This window comes from Polistes dominula, unplaced genomic scaffold, assembly GCF_049000335.1.
Source record: "Polistes dominula isolate Pdom_NZ unplaced genomic scaffold, Pdom_raw_medaka contig_18, whole genome shotgun sequence".
In the NCBI taxonomy this organism is placed as follows: Eukaryota; Metazoa; Arthropoda; class Insecta; order Hymenoptera; family Vespidae; genus Polistes; species Polistes dominula.
In genome coordinates, this window is record NW_028301164.1 from 2,248,972 (window position 1) to 2,273,372 (window position 24,401).

The 24,401-nt window shown below is 23.6% G+C and overlaps 3 protein-coding genes across 4 annotated transcripts; all 3 read left to right on the forward strand.

Moving 5' to 3' along the window:
- Window positions 1-17: 17 nt before the first annotated feature.
- Window positions 18-1,745, forward strand: Spx (Spliceosomal protein on the X). Its single transcript, XM_015325239.2, has 5 exons — window positions 18-136; window positions 223-298; window positions 377-460; window positions 539-813; window positions 899-1,745. Exons 2-5 carry the CDS (start codon window positions 265-267, stop codon window positions 1,742-1,744), a joined length of 1,239 nt encoding a protein of 412 aa, XP_015180725.1. The 5' UTR covers window positions 18-136; window positions 223-264; the 3' UTR covers window position 1,745.
- Window positions 1,746-2,392: 647 nt separating this feature from the next.
- Window positions 2,393-3,659, forward strand: LOC107068615 (uncharacterized). Its single transcript, XM_015325242.2, has 2 exons — window positions 2,393-2,617; window positions 3,088-3,659. The coding sequence occupies exons 1-2, from the start codon at window positions 2,393-2,395 to the stop codon at window positions 3,442-3,444; spliced, it is 582 nt and encodes a 193-aa protein (XP_015180728.1). The 3' UTR covers window positions 3,445-3,659.
- Window positions 3,660-9,096: 5,437 nt separating this feature from the next.
- Window positions 9,097-19,319, forward strand: LOC107068560 (uncharacterized). Of its 2 annotated transcripts, XR_016178679.1 has the most exons (5): window positions 9,097-10,546; window positions 10,841-10,985; window positions 12,479-13,162; window positions 17,223-17,372; window positions 18,674-19,319. XR_016178679.1 is itself a non-coding variant. In XM_089178779.1 (4 exons), the coding sequence occupies exons 1-4, from the start codon at window positions 10,462-10,464 to the stop codon at window positions 18,762-18,764; spliced, it is 1,005 nt and encodes a 334-aa protein (XP_089034905.1). In that variant the 5' UTR covers window positions 9,098-10,461; the 3' UTR covers window positions 18,765-19,319. The 2 variants fall into 2 exon arrangements, 1 of the variants encoding a protein (XP_089034905.1); XM_089178779.1 differs by lacking the exon at window positions 17,223-17,372 and having other exon boundaries at window positions 9,098-10,546.
- Window positions 19,320-24,401: the final 5,082 nt, after the last annotated feature.

A 24,401-nucleotide genomic window follows, 5' to 3' on the forward strand; every position in this document is an offset into this window, starting at 1 on the left:
AAATCGTCCAATCACAGTGATTCTCGTATGCGCATGATCAGTAAAGCCCGTTCTTAACAAACTAACCTCATCTGCACCGGCTTCGTGTTGTTTGCATTTGTCTCTAGTATAGTTTTATTTTATAAATAATATAAGTGTATGCAATTTAATAATATAATTTTGTGTATTTGTAATGCCTAAAAAGTGAAATAAGATAAAATTATTATTATTATATTTTTACAGTAATCAAGTATTTTTGAGTAATATAAATACCTAACCTACATTATGGCAGCTGGTCCAATAGCAGAAAGAAATCAAGGTAATTTATAATTAATTTTAATAAAAAATTAGTTTATATTATTGTATGATTTCTAATTTATATTTCATGTATTTTTAGATGCAACAATATATGTGGGAGGATTAGATGATAAAGTGACAGAATCTTTGATGTGGGAATTATTTGTTCAGTCTGGCCCAGTGGGTAAGTTTAAATATAATAATTCTACTTATATTAAATGTTTGTTCTTATTTAATAATTATAAAATATAATGTATTTCAGTGAATGTACATATGCCAAAGGATAGGGTTACACAAATGCATCAAGGTTATGGATTTGTCGAATTTATGGGTGAAGAAGATGCAGACTATGCTATTAAAATAATGAACATGATAAAGCTGTATGGTAAACCGATCAGAGTCAATAAAGCAAGCGCTCATCAAAAGAATCTTGATGTTGGTGCAAACATCTTTATTGGTAATCTTGATCCTGAGGTAGACGAGAAGTTATTATATGATACATTCAGTGCATTCGGTGTTATACTTCAAACTCCAAAAGTATGTATAATTAAATAATAATGTAACATGATGTTCGTTTGTGTAAATTAAAACAGAAATTTGATCTCATTCTGTTTTATTTCAGATAATGAGAGATCCAGAAACCGGTAATTCGAAAGGATTTGCATTTATTAATTTTGCTTCATTTGATGCATCTGATGCAAGTATAGAAGCAATGAATGGTCAGTACCTTTGTAACAGACCTATTTCTGTATCATATGCATTTAAACGTGACGCGAAAGGTGAAAGACATGGAAGTGCTGCGGAAAGACTTTTGGCAGCACAAAATCCGTTAAGTCAAGCTGACAGACCACATCAATTATTCGCCGATGCTCCACCTTTGGCACCACCACCTATGCCAAATTCAAACGCTGTTCCTCATCCAGCGGCTCATCATCCTCAACATCATGTGATGCATCACGGAATGGTGGTTCCTCCACCACCACCACCAGCTACGCCAGGTCCACCGATGGGACATCCACCACCACCACCAGTGCCACCACCACCATCAAGTGGTTTTCCACCTTCAAGCATACCACCTCCGCCATTACCACCAATGTCAATGGCTGCTCATCCACCTTTACCACCTGGAATGCCACCACCACTGCCACCTATGCCTGTACCAACCTCTCAAGCTCAGCAAGCGCAAAACAGAATGATGGCACCACCACCACCACACTGGCCTGGTGGAGCACCACCACAAGGACAATTCCCACCCCCACCACCTCCGACATCAAGTGGGGGACCACCACCACAATTTGGACAATTTCAACCAAATCCACCTCGACCTCCACCAGGCTGGAGACATCCACCACCACCTCCTGTATCTCAAGGTGGTCCTCCACCACCACCCCCACCACAATTTAGACCACCTTTCCCACCACGAGGTCCACCACCTCCACCACCACCTCATGATACCACTCAATATTAATTTTTATGTTTTCAGTTGAACCTATTTCAACATTCATCTTATATTATGGGAGAACATTACTTAGGGATATCCTTCATATATATTTTTATATAGTAAAAAACGATAATTAAAGAAAATTATTTTACACAATAACAAGAATAGAATAAATTCTTGAAAATATATAAAACAGTTATATTCGTAATGTGAAAAAACTAGTGTGACTGATCGTTCCGATAAAGTTGCGATAAGAGCATTTTAATGTAGACTCTGGTATAATATCGACCGCTTTTACTATACGAAAATAAGGATATACCATATACACGTTTTATCGATTCGTTTCAAGTTCTGTTCAAGCAAGTCGATGAAAACATTCGGCAGATCATCGGCTTACCGTACGTCGACTGCTAAACAAGTTGTACAGTGTGTTAAATTAGTCGAAAAAAATCTATTTTAATTTAATTCCATTTTTTTGTTTTTCTTTTCTTCATCGATAAAATCGTGACCGTTGTTGCGTTTGATAAACGAACAAATATTTTTCAAATTATAATAGCGTTTGAATCGAACGATAAAATTTATTTCAACAGAGTGAAAAATGAATATCATTTGTATAAATTTAAATTTAACTATGAAATATGATAAGATAGCGAGTACTATTATTTTAATAGTATAATGGCTCGTTTTTATTATCAATGCAATTTTGATTTGAAAAACGATAGTGGATACGATAATGCTGAATTAAAACCATTCATTTGTCCACCAGACAAATATTGTCCTTATTGTTGTTGCAATTGGCAGTGTTGTCTCGTAGTACAGAAACGTCCACCACGACACATTTGGGAGACTTGGTACTTTTGGTTGGGCGTTGCATTATTGGCTGTTTTTATTCTAATTTCGGTGAGTGCCGATTGATTAGAAAAATGAATATTATAAATCAAGTTTATTTTCTTCATAATTGTTTTTATAATATTCATTTTTTTCTTCTTATTATTTATATCACATCTTTATAAACATAAAAAATACCAATTATATAGTATAAACATAATACCAGTACATTTATAAAGTATTATACATTTTTTTTTTTCTAAATTTTAAGTTAGAAATTGATTGTTCAAATATTCCATCAAAATTAATTAAATTAAGAATAAATGTTAGCAAGAAAAATTCGATCATAGTTTCGTATAAACTTTAGCACGTTCTTATTTAGCAAAAGAAAATGATTGAATTAAGGTTCCAAATAAAAATAATAATAATAATAATATTAATAATAGCCATTAACAGTAACGTGGTAGCCGAACCCGTTGCCTCGTCGTTCAAAAAAAAAAAAAAAAAAAACCTATCCTATGTCTGATTCATTTTAAAACTAGGTGTGCAGCTACGTAGTCAGTAATTATAGGCATAACATTCAAGGTGTGCCGTTCCGACATAATGCACGTATTAATGATAACGGACGAAACCAACAAGCAAATCGTAATAGGCCAACACAGAATGAGGTGTCTATAAGTATAATCCCAACATCTGGATTGTTACCAGGTCATAAAAAAATGGTCATGATTTCCACGCAAAGTAATATAGCTCATTTGAGTAAGTTTTATACTATTTATGTAAGAAAAAACACGTCAAACATATATACATTATCGACACTTTTATTCGGTATCGTTTTAATTATTCATCTAATCAATTCTAATGCACACGGAAAATTATCTATGCGAATTATTGTTTAACTATAGATTTCAATCAAGGTCAATTATTTTTCTTTTTCTTATTTTTATTAATTCATCGTTATAGTTAATATCGAGATTTTTTATTAATTGGTAATTGCTACTACGGTGTGGATTAAGTTAAAAGAAAAAAAATAATTGCATAAAATTTCGTTTAAATTAATGATAAAGTAAAAGTGTAATAGTACGCACATATACATATATATTTAAATATTTTACATATTATAATTTCTTTTTTCTTTTAGTTATTATTATAATAATTGGTTATATGTTGCAGCTCCGATCGTAGCGTAATAAAAAAAAAAATAAAATAAAAAGAAACTATAATAATTTGAATATTATCGAAGGGAAAGAGTTTGAAAAAGAAAGTTTTTACGGTTGTATATATTGAATATTATGAATACACGGTTACTATGACACCTTGGTCAGCACGTTTATCGATGAGGAGTGTATAAAGGTAGACATTTTATTGCTCTGACCAAGGAATGTGTATACTTATCGTAAGTGCATTATTTTGTACGATCTCTGAAATAATGTGGTAGTCCCAACGATTTTAATGTTCGATGATTATGAGGAAAGATCTCTTCTTGAGAAATTGAACGAACTCTGTTCAATTTAATGGAAGATATACGTTTATACTCTCTTTTTAATTTTTTTCTTTATTTTTTTTTTTTTTTTTTTTATAATTATTTCGAACTTGGAACATTGACTTTCAAGTTATTTAAAGTATTATGTATTCAAAAAGAAAAAGAAAAAGAGGGAGAGAGAGAGAGATAAATGTTATCGATACGAGATCGATTTTTCAATATCGTGATCGTAAAGATCAAAAGAAAAAAAAAAGAGGAAAAAAATACACACACACACAACACACACGTATACCAACAAGAAATAGATCAATAAAAGAAACAATATTAATGAAAGTCATCGTTTATTTACCGTTATCTGATTGGAATATCAAATTGTTGAGATATACGTGAATGTTACATTTATCTAGGATATAATAAGAATAAGATAGTGTTTAATTATAACAATTTAATTATTAACCTGTTAATCGGGAAATTTCCTTTTTAATTATGTAACTTTTTTTATTATTTTATTTTTATTATTTTTTATATATTTATTTATTTATTTATAATATATTATTTATTATTATAATTGCTTAAAATAAATGAAAAGATATTATGAAATATATATATATATATATATATATATAATTTTACACAATATATATTTAATATATTATTATTACATATATATAAAATATTTTTATTTATATATGTATAAAGTACAAAGGTTTGTATTGTTAGCTTTAAAGCAATACGTTTGACGTATTTATACGTCCCACCCGGTTAACAGGTTAATAATGATTTATTTTACAAAATAATATCGATCGTAAAAATGTCTACAAATATTAATCAAATAAATAGATGTCATATGCTCAAGAGAGAAATCTCTCTCTCTTTCTCTTTCTCTTTCTCTTTCTCTCTTTCTATGAAGAAGAAGAAGAAAAGGGAAATTATAAGAATTAGATATAAGATAAATAAAATTCGAAAAGAGAGTATGATATCGTGTTGAAAAGAACAGATACTGGATTTGTTAAACGGCAAAGGAAGAAAATTCCATCGTCCCAAGAAGAGGATGAAGAAGAGGATGAAGAAGAGGATGAAGAAGCTTACCTGCGCTCTCACATCAGTTGTTACATGCTACTTTGAAACTCGTTCTCTTACGGTAGAAGATCGGATGGGCGTTACTCCCATTAACAATTAAGAAGACACGCTACCTTTGTGGTTCATATAGTCCTATCTCTCCTCTCTCTCTCTCTCTCTCTCTCTCTCTGTCTCTCTTTCTTTTTTCTTTTCTTCAATTTTCTTGATCTTTATACTTTCTCTTTAATTCTCTTTATCCTTCTTCTTCTTCTTCTTCTTCTTCTTCTTCTTCTTCTTCTTCTTCTCTTTCTTTTTTATTATTTTGTAAATCTTTCTATTTCTATCTCTCTCTCTCTGTATTTTTCTTTCGTTTACTTCTGTATATTTCTGTATTTCTATATCATTCTTTCTCTTTTTCGTTTTGTAAATCTATTTATTTCTATCTCTGTCTTTCTTTTTCTTTACTTCTGTAAGTTTCTGTATTTCTATCTCTCTTTCTATTTCTTTTTATTTTTGTAAATCTTTCTATTTCTATCTGTCTTTTTCTTTCGTTTACTTCTGTAAATGTCTGTATTTCTATTCCTTTGACTTTCTCTTACTATCTCTTTTTATTTTTGTAAATCTTTCTATTTCTATCTCTATTTTCTTCTTTCTTGACTATTGTTAATTTTTATAATTCTAACTCTCTCTCTCTCTCTCTCTCTCTTTACTTTTGTAAATCTTTCTATTCCTATCTCTCTGTCTTTCTCTTTCTCTACTTCTGTAAATTTCTGTATTTCTATTTCTCTGACTTTCTCTCTCTCTCTCTCTTTACTTTTGTAAATCTTTTTATTTCTATTTCTCTGTCTTCTTTATCTTTATTTACCTCTGTAAATTTCTGTATTTCTATATCTCAATCTAAATTTTAATCTCTTATTCACTTTTTTTTAATCTCTCTTTTAAATCTTTTTATCTTTATTACACCCTTTTCTTTCTATCCCTCTCTTTCTCTCTCTCTCTCTTTCTTTTATTCCTTTTCAATCATCTTTATTTTCTTTCCCTATTTTTATTTTTTTATTTTTTTTTTTAAATCTTTATACTTTACATTTACACACTTACACACTTACCTTACATACTCTTTTTATTTAAAGAAGAAGAAGAAGAAAAACGAACAAGAAAAAAGATCACAGCAGCTAATTAAAAAGGACAATCAAGTGGCAAGGTATATACATTTATTTTCCCTTTTTCCTTTCCCTTCTCCCTTCTCCCTTATCTCTCTCTCTCTCTCTCTCTCTATCTCTCTTTCTATCTTTCTTTCTTTCTTCTACTTTTCTTAGATTTCTTATCCCTATTGCAAGACCTCTTAAGTTGTTTGAGATCCTTACTCATGATAAAAGTTAAATCGCAGCAATCTTCGAGAGAGAAAACCATTGAAATAGTCTACTACTATACTACTATTTATATTTCTACTTTTACTTCTATTACTATTATTATTATTATTACTATTTTACTACTACTACTACTATTACTAGATACAATTATTTATATATTGAAAGGTATTCGAATAAATTTTAATTTCATTTTGATTCACTCAACCCCCATATTGGAAATTGTGAATAGATAAATAATAATGTCGTATATTACACGTAATTATTTGTTGTATATCAATGTTGAAAAAAAAAACAAAAAAAAAAACAAGGGAATCTTATTAGAAGACATTTTTCAAAGAAGAATAGTTTTAAATGAACATTTATTCGATTCTCGTATTTTATTGATTTCTTTCATACATTCGTTTATTCGTTCTTACATTAAATTCAATGTTAACATCAGATTTACGGATATTTTGTTTATTATTATTTTTTTTTAATGATTTACAAAGATTATTTGAATGAAGGATTAATTAGAAAGTAGGAATAATTATTTCAATATATTTCATTACGTAATTAAAAACTAATATATATATATTTTTAAAAAGTAATATTTAAGTTTTATATATATATATATGTATGAACAAAAATTTGAAATGACTTATTTAGTAAATCTAGTGTTAAAGAATATTATTAAATGTTTAAACAAAATTGTTATCTTTTGAATATAATTAAATATATTATTATTTGTTTGATTAAACATAAAAATAATATAATAACATAATAATAATTTCTTATAATTTTGTTATTTATATATAAAAAATATATATAATATAATACATATAATTTATATATACAAAATATATATATAAAATAAAAAATTATATTATATATATATATATATATATATATATTAATTATTATTATATTTATATATTATATTTATATATTATTATTATTAATTATTATTATGATATATATATATACAATAATTAATATATAATAAATATATAAATATTAATTTTCAAAAATGGATTAAACGATTCGTACGATAATATTGATATTGTTATTTACAAACTAATAATTTACAGAATAGAAAGAAAGAAAGGCAATAAAAAAAAAAAAACAAGTAGAAGTAAAAGAAGAAGAAGAAGATGAAAAAGAAGATAAAAGCATTGTACCAAATATAATATATTTTGTATTAGTATAGTTGTCGTTGTTGTTGTGTTGTGTTGGATCGTTTGAAAAATTTTTGGAATGATTTCAAAGGAATTATAAGATAAAACGCGTTCACGTTGAAAACATTCGAAGAAAAGTGTATTACTATATTCGAGGGGTTGTAACGAATACAAGAAGAAGAAGAAGAGGAGAAGAAGGTTGGGGAGGTGGAAGAGGAGGAGGAGGAGGAGGAGGAGGAGGAGGAGGAGAAAAAGGCGCCTGTCGTCCGTGCAAAGATGTTGTTCTTTCAATAAATCGGTTGACTTTATTTAAGAGTTTCTCGTAGTCTTTTTAGTCTTCTTCGTAAGTCGTCTTTCCGACGACGACGATGACGACGACGACGACGACGACGACGATGACGACGACTACTACGAAAAAAGAAGGCGCCTCGACGAAAGATCGTGCGAGTGTATAATAAATTCAATAAATTAAGTCACTCTCTCGAAAGATAGAACGAATAAACGAATGAAAGAAAGAGAGAGAAAGATAGATAGGGGTTCGGGGGATTGGGGGAGGGTTGGGAGAGGGTTGATGGGGGGTGGGATCGATAAAATGGAAAACATTCAAAGTAAAGTCTTTTTCAAAATGGAAAAAGAATCATTTTCAGGGCTACCTAAAATATATATAAAAAGAAGAAAAAAAGAAAATTTGTTAAACTCCTTTTTTTATTGCAATTTTATAGTCAATTAGAAAGAGATTCAACATTTGTTTAAATTATTTCTTTTGTCAGATTATTACGAGTAATTGAAAAATTGTGAATATAGTTATATGGGACACCCTGTATATTATATATTTATATATTGTCTATAAAACGATATTTATTTACGACAATTAAATTATAATAGTAAATGTTTATATATTTAATAATTAAATATCAAAGAACATATACCTCTTGTTAAATACAAAATTTTTAATTGAAATATCAATTATAATTATATAATAATAATAATAATATATAATTATATAAATAATATATTATAATTATATATATATATGTTATATTTTTCTATACTAAATATTGATAAATATGAAAGAAAAACGAATTAATTATATTAATAATTAATTATATAATAATTTTATCCAATTGAAATTGAATCGTTGGTATTATAATATCATCATAATATATATATATATATATTTTATCTATAAAACAATATTTATTTTATTAATTTATATTATTAATTATTAATAATATAAATATTATATTAATAAATTATAATAATAAATATTAATGTATTAATTAACTTACAAACTAAAGATACACCTTTTGTCAAATACAAAATTTTAAATTAATATATCAATTATAATTGTTATATTTTTTCTACTATACCAAATATTGCAAAAAACAAAAATAGAAAAGAACAATATAATAATTATATTAATAATTTATTATATTATAATAATTTTATCCAATTGAAATATCAATTATAATTGTTATATTTTTTCTACTATACCAAATATTGCAAAAAACAAAAATAGAAAAGAAAAATGAAATAATATATATTAATAATTTACTATAATATAATAATATATTATCCAATTGCAATATCAATTATAATCGTTGTACTTTTCTATACTGAATATTGAAAAAAAAACAAAAAACAAAAAAAAAACAAAACAAAACAAAAACATGAAAGAAAAAATTCATTAATAATTATATATAAATAATTAATAATTCAATTGAAATGTCATCCCTTATATTATATCATATCATAATACAATTTGAGAAATGTAACAAAATAATTATTATTACTAATATTTTTGTGTATAATAACATAATATATTACTGCATTAGAATATGTATTTATGTGTGTGTGTGTGTGTGTATGTGTGAAGAAAAATAAAATACCATGAGAAAAATGAGAAGAGAAAAAAGAAATTAAAAAAAAAAAAAAAAAAAAAAAGAGAAAAAATAAGAAAGGTGATGGCACACGACACGGAATCATTGAGGTGTCATCGTCGTCGTATTTGTCGTCGGATTTCTTTTAAGAAGAAAGAAAAGGACACAAATATATTCTTTTTATTTCTGCCTACCCTCCTCCTCCTCCTCCTCCGCCCCCCCCCTCACCTCACCTCACCTCACCTCACCTCTTTTTTTCTTCTTTTCGTATGTTTTATATTTCTTTTTATTATATATGTATATATATATTCTACTGTTCTCTTCGTTGACGTCTTCCTCATCTTTCTTCAGGGTTTTCTGATCTTCTAGTGGGAGGCACTAAAATTAGAAAAGATCGTGCGATGAAACCCATTTCTTCTCTCCCCCCCTCCTACTCCTCCTCGTCCACCCCCCGTCCCTTCACCCCCTTCAATGTTCGAAAAGACTTCTCTTTTGAACACTTTCAAATAGTTCTTCTTACAGATAACACGTTTTTGCGCGGTTTATATCTCATTCACCAGCCGATTATTCGGTTTTTTTAATCCATAATATAATTAAATAACAATAAGAAAATTTGTCTATTGAAAAATAATATTAGAAGATAAAAAAAAAAGAAAAAATGTACAATGTATGTAGAAAATCACAAAACTAAATTGAAAGTAATTCGAAGTGATTGTTAAATGTATCGATAATTTTTTTGTGTTTTTTTTATTTTTTTTTTATTTTTTTTTATAAATCATCTTCGTAATGAATCATCGAATGCTTAAAATCAAAATAACAAGATTTCTTCGTCATACGTAAAATTTCGATAACGTTTAATTAATCGATGAAAGAGTTCAATGACATTTTATTTTTATTTTTGTTTTGTTTTGTTTTGTTTCGTTTTGTTTCAAGGTGAATTCGATCAAAAATCAGCTTTTAAATATTCAAAATGTTTCTTACGTCGATTAATAGTGGCAAATTTTTAATCGTTATTGTTATAATTATTAATATTTATATTATTACAAGTGTCGAGGGTAAGTGTATTTTCATATTTACAAGAATATATTATGTAAACAATATTTGTGTGTGTATATGATATATATATATATATATATATATATATATATGTGTATGAATGTGTATTTATGTAGGGGTAAGTGTTCTATAAATATATTAGATTAATGTTTATACTCTTGTAACAGAAATATTTATATATATATTTATTGTTATTATATTTTGTAATGATATACGTGTTATATGGTGATAAGAGAACAAATGTAATTGAATTTGTTATAATAAATGTGTTAAGTTGTTGTAATTTTCATCAGGTAGAAAATGTGTGTGCACAAGTAAGGATTGTAAAGAAGCTGGAGAAAATACCTGCGAGACTAAATACTTTTGTTACACGGAATTAATTCCAATAAGTGATAATAGAAAAATTGGTGAAAATACAACAACCCGAGGATGTACACAGTTAGTATTTTATTCATATTTTTTATTACATTAATTAAATTCATTTTGATTGATTATATTTTTAAATTAATATTTCATAATTATAAATTATTTGAGTATATTTTTAGGATAAATTGAAAACGTTGAAAATTTAGTATAATAAATATAATAATAAAATATAAATAAATAAATAATAAATTAATAATAAAATATAAATAAGTAAATAATAAATAAATAATGAAATATAAATAATTAAATAATAAAAAAAATTTGAATATATTTTTACGATAAATTAGAAACGTTGAAAATTTAGTATAATAAAATATACTTAAGTAAATAAAATATACTTTATTATAATAAATTATACTTTAGTAAATAAAATATAAATAAATAAATAAATAAATAAAAAAATAATAAAATATAAATAATTAAATAATAAAAGAATAAAAAATACAGACAAACAAAAAATTATTCATTTAAATTACTAATAAAAAAGAAAGAAACACACACACAAAACGTGTGAGTATTAAAATATCAATATATTTGGAATAAATTAAGATTTGACCGTCGACATTTCTACGTTATTATTGGGTAATAAATCGTAAACCTAAACTAAGTAGTTTATGGTAAATAGTATATGGTAAGAATTAAAAAACGATTATCTTCCATGCCGAATTTCTGGTTTTGATTATATACAGAATTGCCGTATTATAAATTCAGTAACGTTATTTTGACCTATGACGAGATAATTAAAATCCAAACAACACAAAATTCGAATCATTCGTTTCTTCGTTTCACCTTGTTTCTTATCTTTCTAAAAACATTTTTAGAGATGACAGTTATTCGATTATACGAATAGAAAATTCGCTTAAACCATAAGAGTGGTGTGATAACCATCTTAATGTATAATAAAAATAAATTGTTTATTTTATCGTAAAGTATAAAATTCACGTTAATTGCGTGGATATCGAAAAATAGAAATATTTAACTTTCTTTAGAAATATTTGTAATTATTTGTCTAATGTGAAAAAAAGAAAAGAATTTTTATTTGATTTTTATTTGATTTCATTAAAATTTTATTTGATCTTAGGTTTCATTTAAAAATATTCGAAAATTAATAATTATTTATATGAAATTAAAATAAATTTTATTATATTTTAATATTATATATTAATTTTATATTATATTATTATTATTATATAATTTTATAATTAATTATAAATTTAATCAATATTATAAAATTAATATAATATTAATAATTAATATAATAATTAATATATAATTAATGATCTTCTAAATATAATTAATAATAAAATTAATATTATAATTACAATTAATAATATAATTAATTTTAATAATATATTAAATAATTATTAATTATAATAATAATCATTTAAACGAAATTAAATGCATAATTAATTAAACAAATAATAATTTAATTAAATTACTGTAACACATTATATACGTTTATATATATATATGAATACTGAAAGATATATATTGTTATTTTATAGAAGCCCAACGCCATTATTGTGCGAGACAAAATCTTGGATCACGAGGTCAAAATTATCACCATCGTTGTCCTCATTATCTTCATCTTCTTTTGACAATAGATACAATAATAAGGAAAACGATACCATTGAAAATAATCGTTTATTATCATCAACGATACCTTGGATACGAATGTCCTGGCCAAGGTTAAAGTGTTGCGACAGTCAAGATTATTGTAACGCTGATTATCTTGGTGACGTATCGAAATATTTACAAGAAATAGAAAAAGATAAGAATAAATTAAACAAAATCGATAAAGAAGAAGAAAAAGAAGAAGAGGAAGTAGAAGAAGAAGAAGAAGAAGAGGGGAGTTTTTTTATTAAAAAAATGAATTACCAAAATAACATAACGTATCAAAATCAAAATACAAATATACCAGCTAACAATAATCCACAATTGTCAAATAGAATTGATTTTCATAATCAAATACAATCTATTGATTCGTATGGACGATCGACAAATAATTCAAGTAGCAGAGAACGTATTATTTCGTTGAATTCGGATTCGTTTTCGATAACGGTCAACGAAAGTTCTAACATAGATGACGATACTTTTCAACATCAGATAAGACCACTACACATTGCTGCTGTCGTACTTGCCATATCTGCTTTGGTATCAGTTTTTGCTGCTTGCTACGTCATTACAAGGTTTTTTTATTTATTTATTTCTATATATATTTATTATTTATTATATATATATATATATATATATATATATATATATATATATATATATATATACGAAAGAGTGATTTAAGTAGGAAAGGACTGTAATAAGAACGATTAATAATTAATAGTGTATATACAATATTATATTTATTATATATATTATATTCTATATATATATATATATATATATATATATATATATAATATTATATATATAATAATTTTAAAAATAATATACATTTTATTTTATTAATATTATATTAATATTATATTTTATTTTATTAATATTATATTATTTTAACAAAATAATAATTTTTTTTATTATTATTTTTATTAATTATATTTTATAATATTATATTTATATTATTTTTATTTTATATATTATATTTATATTATTTTTATTTTATATATTATATTTATATTATTTTTATATTATTATATTTTTATAATAATAACAATAATAATAATAATAATAATAATAATAATAATTTTATTATACATATAATAAAATAAATATTATTTTTATTATTTTATATATTACATATTATAAAATAATAAATTATAATATAAATTTATTATATATAATATAATAAATAAATAAATAAATATATATATAGATGTGTGTGTGTGGGTGTAGTATTATTATAAGATAATTGTTAAGATAAGTTCAAGAATAGCGAGATTAAAGATACCGAAATTTAAAAAGGATTATCTGTCCATTAATGTAGGCCACCTACAACGTTTATAAAATGGATTAGAGAGAGAGAGAGAGAGAGAGAGAGAGAGAGAGAGAGCGGGTACTACAAAAGGATCAAAGGTGGATCCTGATCTTTTAAAAAGAAAATAAGCTTTCTCGGAACTTAAATTTATCTAAATGGACAAAATATTTCAATAATAGATGTTTCACATTTTTAAACAGATCTGTGTTCAGATAATTCAGATAATTCAGATAATTCAGATAAATATTTTATTCAATTATAGAAAATCATTTTTAAACGTCATATTATTTGAATTAATTTTTTTTTTTAAATAATAGGCAACGTATTAAAACGTTGCCAATTATTTACAAAATTTATATATCAATGCAAATTTGATTGTAAATATGATGATGAAGTATATTATTAAAAGTTAGATTTGGTTTTATTTGAAATTATAAATATAATTTCGCATTTCACGTATCCTTGAACAAGTCTTGATTAATTATCATTATCAAATATTATTATTATTATTATTATTATTATTATTATTATTATTAATCATTCTTATTATAATTCTTTTCCTATTTAAATCATTCTTTCGTAATTTTATTATTTCTCTTGTTTTTTATTTTTTTTTTCCTTTGTTTCTATCTTTTGTTATTTACCTCACACACACACACACACACACAAATCAAGATTTTATATTACCATACGTAAATCAGTATTATTGAATTCTTAATGTGGTATATGAATGTGTCATAATTCTCAGAATGTATTTCGAAATATTACATAAATAAGTATACTACGTACACACATATACATATACATACGTATATTATAGAAATTTTTCTTGACTATCAAGTCACGTTATTGAATATTACATTCTCTTTAATATTAATTTCTTATTAGAACATTGATTTATGCATTATGCTTTTATCGTTTAACAGTTTTATATTTCTTCTCATTCTCTCTATCTATTTTTCATTATTTTTCTCTCGTTGATTGGCAATAGGAGGGATAAGAAATATTCTTTAGTTAGTGTGTTTGATGCGTGCAAACATGTCGTGAAGGAATATTTTCCTAATAATTACAAATATTTTGAATTAAGTTGTTTCAAGAAAGAAAAGAGAGAAAAGAAGATAGAAAATTTTATTTACAATTAGAATTAACTAACAAGTAGAATAAACGTGTGTATTATTATTTGAATATTGAAGCAACACATTCAAATTATTATTATTATTATTATTATTATTATTTAAATTATATTACATTATATTATAGTATATATTAAATATTAAATAATAAATATTATATATTTTAATTTTATTATAATATTATATAATATTAATTATATTAATATTATAATAATTATATATTAGTACAAATATATATTAATATTAATTATATATAATATTATAATAATTTTATATTAGTACAATTATTTAATAATATAATTATAAATAATATTAACCATATAATTATATAATTATTATATTATAATATTACATAAATATATATATATTAAATATTAAATATTATATATAATATATATTTAATATTAATTATATTAATATTATAATAATTATATATATATTAGTACAAATATACATATATAGTACAAATATAAATAAATATATATATATATATATATATTAATATAATTATATAGAATATTATAATAATTTTATATGAGTACAATTATTTAATAATATAATTATAAATAATATTAACTATATAATTATATAATTATTATACTATAATATTATATTATATATATATATAAATGTAATATTATTATTTTTCGAATACACGCGCACATTACGATTTTGTCTTTTAAAACGTTTGTTTAAAGAAAAAAAAAAAAGAAAAAAAAAGAAGAAAAAACAAAAAGAACAAGATTTAAACTCGAGAAAAAAAGCATAGATAAATAACGAACATTTATAATAATAATAATAATAATAATAAAAAAAAGTCAAAGTAGATTTAAAAATATATTAAATAGTAGCCGCAAGCGTAAAAAAAAAAAAGCGCTTACTAGCTTACTAAGAAGCGAAACTAGCTCATAAATATAATCTAAAGTTTCTATCTTTTCCCTTTTTTTTTTTCATTTTTTCGTTGTTTTTTCTTTTTTTTTTTTTTTTAGTTCAATCATTTTATCGTTTCTCCATTTCCTTTCTCTTTCTCTCTTTAAATTCTTCTCTTTTTTTTTTTTTTTTCTTACCTTTTCTTAATTTCTGTTTCCTTTTACACGATTGAACGACACCGATGACTACTTAAAGTTTCAGCAAAAATTTTTCCTTTCTCTCTCTTTCCCTCTCCCCTCTCTCTCTCTCTCTCTCTCTCTCTCTCTCTGATACTTTTCATCTTTTTATTCTTCTTCTTCTTCTTCTTCTTCTTCATCTACTACTTTTTTTTTTCTTTTTTTCCGGACAGTTTGTCGCGACAGTCTAAAAGCCGGGGCACGCACACACAAACCAGACCGCCCTCTTATCGGTTTCTCTCTACCTACTTGCCAGAGGGGCCCCACTTGAGTACAACAGATAGTTTGGGTCCCTGGGAGAATAGGGGCCCCATGAAGTTTTACCCTCTAATCTTCGGTCCTCCGAACACTCTTAAGTGGGTTTTCGAGTTCAGAAATATTCCGTTGTGTCGGAATATCCCTTTTTTTTTTCTTTTTTTTTTCCCCTTTTTTTCCCTTTTCTTTATATTTCTTTTTCTCCTCTACATATACAAACATATATACATACATATACATACATATATATATATATATATACATTAACGCACTCACTCATTCACGCACGTACACCTTACTTTAAAGCAAGTTATTTTCTTCTTTTCAACGTTATTTATCTCATCCTGCAATAGTTTTCCTTTTTTTATTTTTTTATTTTTTTATTTTTTTGTTTTTTGTTTTTGTTTACTTTATCGTATTCCCTTTTACATTGGTGGAAAAGGATAAGGGTAAGGGGGGAGGTAGGAGGGAGGGGAAGGAGGAACATCGTACACGGTAAAAGCATTCGATGGTGTTTAATGATTTTTTATTTTATTTCATTTTATTTTATTTTATTTTATTTTTGTTTTCATTGATATTCCCCACCATTCTTTTTCACTATCTTTATCTATCTCTCTCTTTCTTTTATTCTTTCTTTCTTTCTTTCTTTCTTTCTTTCTTTCTCTATATTCTATCTTTCTTTTTTCTATTTATCTATTCTATCTATTCATCTGATTGATTACTCTATACATTACATTTACAAGCTTTCTATAATTACTATTCATACTAATTGCCTTTGGTATCTATTTTTTATTTTTGTTTTTGTTTGTTTTTTTTTTTTTTTCAGGTTACTGAAAAGCGATGCTTACATTATCGGTAACACGGAATGAGAAAAGAAAAAAAAATATAATATTTAAAATAAAGAAAAATATATATGGCAAAAAAAAAAAGAAAGGATATTTTTTTTGCATGAACCAGTTTTAAAGGGGAGCTTTAGGTAAATTATTATTTTCTTTTTTTTTATATAATTTGGTTTTATTCTTTTTTATTTTTTAATAATAATAATAATAATAATAATAATTATGACAGAGCTAATTGAATTGAGTTAAAGGAATATCCAGAGGATAATTTATTTTATTATTTATTTATTATTATTCATGAATTTTAATTGAATATTTATTTTTTTCTACATGTATGTATTGAATAATTATAAAAACAAATCAAAGTTGGAATAACAATATTGTGACTAATTGATTTCCAACGATTTATTTCACATATTTGAAATCATTTACGTCATTAAAAAAAAAAAAAAAAAAAATGAATAAATTATATAATAAAATCAATTTTTCTCATAATTATTATCATCATTATTATTATTATTATTATTTATAATTTTAATTAATCTGTTATCGTAATTAATGTAGCGTGATATATTTTATCAGCTATTTATTAAATACTTGCGTACAGATATGCATATATATATATGTATATATTAAATATTACAAATTTGTAATATTATATTATTAAATATAATATAATTAAATATATTATAATATATAATAATTAAATAAATAATATTATATAATATTTATATAATAATATATAATATATAAAGTAATAAATAATATATAATAATGTATAATAATTTATTATATAATATTATATAATAATATAATATTAAATTATTTTAAATTAATTAATTTTAAATTTAAAAAATTTGAAATTAAGAAAAATATAATTTAAAATTACATTAATTAGAAATTTTAAAATTATTAATAATATTAAATTATAATTATATAAATATATATATATATATATATATATATATATATATATATATATATATATAATATAATATAATATAATATAACATAATAATAATAATTAATAATAATAATAATAATATTATTATTTTATTATTATTATATAAAATATTATATATATTAAATAAAATAAATAAGTTTATATATAATATTTGAATATATTAATTTTAATAATAATAATTTTATATATAATTAATATATAATAATATTAAATTAAAATTTTATTTATATATATATATAATATTTTATATAATAATAATATTATATAAAATATTATTATTATTATTAATTATTATTGTTATAATTATAATATATATTTAATTATAAATATATATATATATATATATATATAAAATAAAATATAAAATAAAAAAATATATTCAGAAGCATCTATACCACACGAGTAGGTACACGTCATTCATTCCAATTTAAAACGCAAAAATAAAATATGATTTGTTTCTTATCTTTTATTTAGAATGACGAATCAAGAAAAAGAAGAAGAAAAAGAAAAAGCAGAAGAAGAAGAAGAAGAAGAAGAAGAAGAAGAAGTCTTCGTTCCTATTTGAAAAATGTGTTCTTCGAGCGTGGGTCGTTGGGGTCGCATAAAACACATGGATGGCTATAAGAGACAAAGAATATTTCGTGAAGCACTCTCAACAAAGACAGTTTCCTGGCAAACACGACCGACCAACAACCACTCGTTTGGCTCCAATATAACAAACGTATCTCCTCTTTCCCTTTTCCCCTCTACCCTTTTCTCCTCTTCCTCTTCTTCATCCTCCTTTCACCCTCTTACTCCACCACTTCTGTATTTCCCCTACGTGCTCATCCATGAAACACAGAACAACTATGTTGTTAATGATCAACAACGTCCTTGAAGAATTTTTTTTTAAAAATGAACAAATGAATGCATGGAACATTTAAAGGTTTTTACAAACTATGGCTGTGTTATCAGGTGTTTTTAATGATTTTCAAGATTAAAATAATACCATTATTGATTTATAATCATTGGTATTATTGTTGAATTTTTTTTGCAAGGGTTCGTTCATCGCGAGATCAATTTTTTGTTTTTAAATGTTTTCTAAGCTTTTTTTTTTGTATTTTTTTGTTTGTTTGTTTGTTTGTAAATAATTAAGATTGTACATAATTGTGTTTTTATTATTTGGTGGTATTTGTAAGGTATTTAATTCGTACGTAATATAATGTTTTCTTATAAAAATTCGTTAGATGTTGTTTAAAATAGAAAAATAAGGAAAAAAGAATTTATATTTATATATATATATATATATTATGTGCCCATAATTAAGAAAGTGGTCTGAGTGAAAATGAATAAAAAATGAGTTTATCAGTTATAACGAACTACATTATTATAAATTAAATAAATTCAATGTAATTAGAAACCGATATTATCAAAAATGAATTGTTAAATAATGTTTGTTATTTCAATACTGTATAGAATTTATATAGTGTTCAAGTATAAATCTTGAAATGTCTCGAAACAAGAGATATATGACTTAGACTAATTTCATAATTATGTACACATCATATTTTATTTATATAAAATATAAATAAAATATATAAAATTATATTAATATTATTACAAATTATAATAATACTAAATTATAATAATGAGAAATTATATTACTTATAAATGATATTAATAATATTATAATTTATAATAATTTTAAATTATAATAATAATATTATATATTATATTTATATTTATATAAAATATAAAAATAAAATATTATATACATATAAATATATAATATATACTATATATATATATATATATATATATATATATATATATATATATATCAAATATATTTATCAAAGATATAAAGAAATAAGAATATTAGATATTTTGTTAAAATGGAGAAAAGAGAAAAAATTAAAAAAAAAAAAGAAAAAGAAGAAGAAGAAAAAGAAGAAGAGAAAAAGAAAACAAATTAAAATATCACATTTAAATTTAATTAACACGCGATTAAATTCAATCTTATTTTCAGATTAGCTGTTCAATCCCATTATCGCGAATATATATTTTGCAAGTGAATGATATTGGATTATTAATCTTACTATGATTTAAAAGCAACCAACCAACCAATCAACCAACCAACCAATCAACCAACCAAGCAAGAAAAAGAAGAAAGAAAAATAAGATACTTAACGAGATGTATTAAAAAAGTGATTAACAAAAAGAAATATAATAAGAAAAATAAGATCTTCAAAAGTAAAAAAAGAGAGAAATGGGATAAACAAAATGATAGAAAAAGAAGGAAAAAGAATGAAAGAGAATGAGAGAGAGAGAGAGAGAGATAGAGAGCAAGAGAGGATTGGTAGTGGCGCGTGATTCGATTTTAACGAGATGTAATTAAAAAAGTGATTAACAAAAAGAAATATAATAAGAAAAGTAAGATCTTCAAAAGTAAAAAAAGAGAGAAATGGGAAAAACAAAATGATAGAAAAAGAAGGAAAAAGAATGAAAAGAGAGAGAGAGAGAGAGCAAGAGAGGATTGGTAGTGGCGCGTGGTTCGATTTGTTGGCCTAAATGAGTCACGTAGAATGCAACAAGACTGGAATAAGATCTTTACAGAGCGAAATACAGTGTCAGAACCGTCGTCTTGTTCAACGGTAGTCTTGGCATCCGGGAACTTGAGTTGGACAGCTCTTTCCTTCTCTCTGTTTCTCTTTCTTCTCTCTCTCTCTCTCTCTCTCTCTCTCTCTCTCTTTCTTTCTTTCTTTCTTTCTACGATCAGATATGTCGAGTGAAAAGTAAATATATTTAGTGAGAAGGATTTCTCACTAGATTTAACAAACCCCGATTCATTTAAACAATCTTTTTCTCTCTTTCTCTTTTTCTTTTTTTTTTCTTTTTTTTAAACTGTACGATGAAGATTTCTTTTTGCAAAATGAAACTTACTTAATTATCTTATCGTTGAATACTTCCTTTGAGAGAAGTTGTAACATGTATCAATGATAAAAAATACTTCAACTTCTTCAACTTCTTCTTCTTCTTCTTCTTCTTCTTCTTCTTCTTTATGTTCTTTTATGTATGTATGAAATTTGTACATTTAAAATCTGTTCAAATAATATATGTTAAGATAAGAGTAGTAGTAATAGTAGTAGTAGTAATAATAATAATAATAGTAATAATAATAATATATTTATATGATTTGTTTAAGAATATTAGAATTATAAATATAAGATTGATCTTTTATAATCATTATATATAAATAAGTATCTTTTTCGATGAGTTTATAAATAATATATTTTTAAAAATCTGTTCAAACATTTCTTTTATTTTTTTTTTTATAAAGATAAGAAATAGATTAGAAATAAATTTGTAATTTTATTAAAAAAAAAAAAAAAAAAAAGGAAAATAATTAAGATTGATATTTGTGTAGATGAAATTCTTTTCATTGGATGAGTTTATAATATTATTATCTTGCTTGCAAATTTTTACATCATGATGATAATTTCAATATTATTTCATAGAAGTAACATTGATGATTATATATATATATATATATATATATATATATATATTTCTAATTTATTTTTAAGAAGAAGAAGAAATAGAAAAAAAAAAAATTGAACCAATAAGATGAATCTTTCATAAATTATTAATTAATAATTTAATAATTATAAATTATGAAAAAATAATTATATTAAATTATATTTATAATTATATTAATACAATATAAATTGTAATTATATTATATTAGAAATATTGATATAAATATAAAAAGTAATTCTTTTTTAATAAATTATAAATTATTAAATTATTAATTATTTTGTTAATTCTTCTTTGAATAAAATTTCATATTTTCACTAGAAGAGATATTATAAACAATATTATAAATTAATTAATAGAAATATATTTGTAATTTTATTTAAAAAAAAAAAAAAAAAAAAAAATAGAAATGAAGGGGTGAATAATTAAAATAAATCTTTTACAGAATTTTTCAAGTTAGGCATAACAAAATCAAGAACATTATCAATTAATTAATAGAAATATATTTGTAATTTTATTTAAAAAAAAAAAAAAAAAAAAAAAAAATAGAAAAGAAGGGATGAATAATAAAAACAAATCTTTTACAACATTATTAAGGTTAGGTGTAATAAATGCATGAAGAAATCTCAAAGAGTTTTGATTTATATTCTTGAATAAAGTTATTCAATGTGACATATATGAAATATATATATATATATATATATATATATGAGTGTATAATAAAAACAAGACGAAACGTATAACTGAATATAACAACTCGACACGTTTTGCGAAGGCGTATAAGCATAGCACTCGTTTATGTATTTCCATTTTGTTTATTTACGTTTGCTTTTTATCCTTGCAACTAACTCCCTTTAACAGAAATGAAAGAATATACAGGAACATTTTCCTTGAGCATTATTGTTATCTAGAATAGTTATATATATATATTCTATATACTTTGCCTTATATATAATATAAATTCAACTTTAGTTATAACAAAATTTATATATATATATATTTTTTCTTATTTGAAAGATTTAAAATTTCAAATTTGGATTTACAATTTATCCGAGAAAAAAAAAAGAAATAGAAACTTCGTAAGGTATATTTCGTAGATAGAATTTTCTTTAATAAATATTCAATAATTATCTTTATTTTTTTAAGATTATATATATATATATACATATATATATATATATATAGATATATGTATATTTTGTCAAAATTTTTATAGATTATAAAGAAAAATACTTTACTTTACATAAAAATGAACTTTGATCTTAAAAGGATAGATAAGAAAAAAAAACTACAAATAAGAATTTCGTGATGGTAGTAAAATTGAAAAAAAAAATTGGAGAAGAATCAACGCACAAGACCTTAGATAATATGATTTACAAAAAATACGAATAAATATATATGTATATAGATATATGTATAAAGATAAAAAAAGGGAGAGAAAGAGAGAGAGAGAGAGAGAGAAAGAGAAAAAGAACGAGATAGAGATAAGGCAAAACTCGTCGAAAGTTTGCCTTAGCAGTTTTGTTTGTATATATCTATATCTATATATGTATATATATATAATACAAATACTAGATTACTATTTGTATGTATTGTATGCTCATATGGTCATATGTTATATATCCGTGTAAATTGTGTATATAGAAATATCGTGGTTGCGTATGTGTGAGAAGAACTTAAAAGGGCGCCAAGATAGTTGCAACAAAACAGGAACTATCATCCTTTCTCTCCCCCTGACCCACCCTTTCCCCCTACTCTACAGATAAAGGAATTACAAGAGTACGAATACAAATAAAAGCAGGAACGTCATGCCGGTGCGATAAAAGGAATTTGAATTTCCTGAAACGTGAGAATGATGATAATAAACCGTAATAATAATATTAACCAATCGTAGAAAAGAAACACATGTGTTCTTATTTTTGTCATTTACTTTCTATTCGTGTTTTTTTATTCTTTTCTTTTTTTTTCTTTTTTTTTTTTTTAATTTCTCTTTTATTCGTTGGTTGCACAAAATTAAATGAATCAATCGTTAATAGGATTAACTGTATTTGACATTATATTTTTGTATATTTCTTTTTTTAATCGTAATTAATGTTTTTATTTAATTATTTGAAACAACAACAATAACAACAAGCAACAGCAAAAAAACATTTTAAATATATTAATTAATCATTGTATCGTAAAAATTAAAAAAAAAAAAAAAATCTCATTGTATAAACGATTTTTGTTAAACATATCTGTGATCATTTTAAAGAACCTATTGCGAATAAATACGTGAACTGATTTATTTCACATTATTATTTGAAAAAAAAAAAAAAAAAAAACAGAAAGTAAACAACACTTGGTAAAAAATCTCAAAGATGAATCATCCTATTACACATTCTTTTTTCTTTTTTTTTATTTCTTTTGATTAAATTAATAAAAAAGAATCAATTGTGTGTGGTTAACATAAAATCAGAATGTATTTTCATAGCTCACGTATAAAAACGCTAAATGGTTCACAAATTATTCTCGTTCAAACAATATCGATCTACCTTACGAAATCATCATTCAATATATATATATATATATATAAACCTGTATATACCTGTATATACATCTACCTTTGTATCGATAACGAGCGAATCGAAAAGGGTGATGATCGTGTTGTTATTTTATTTACTTATACACAAACACACACACACAC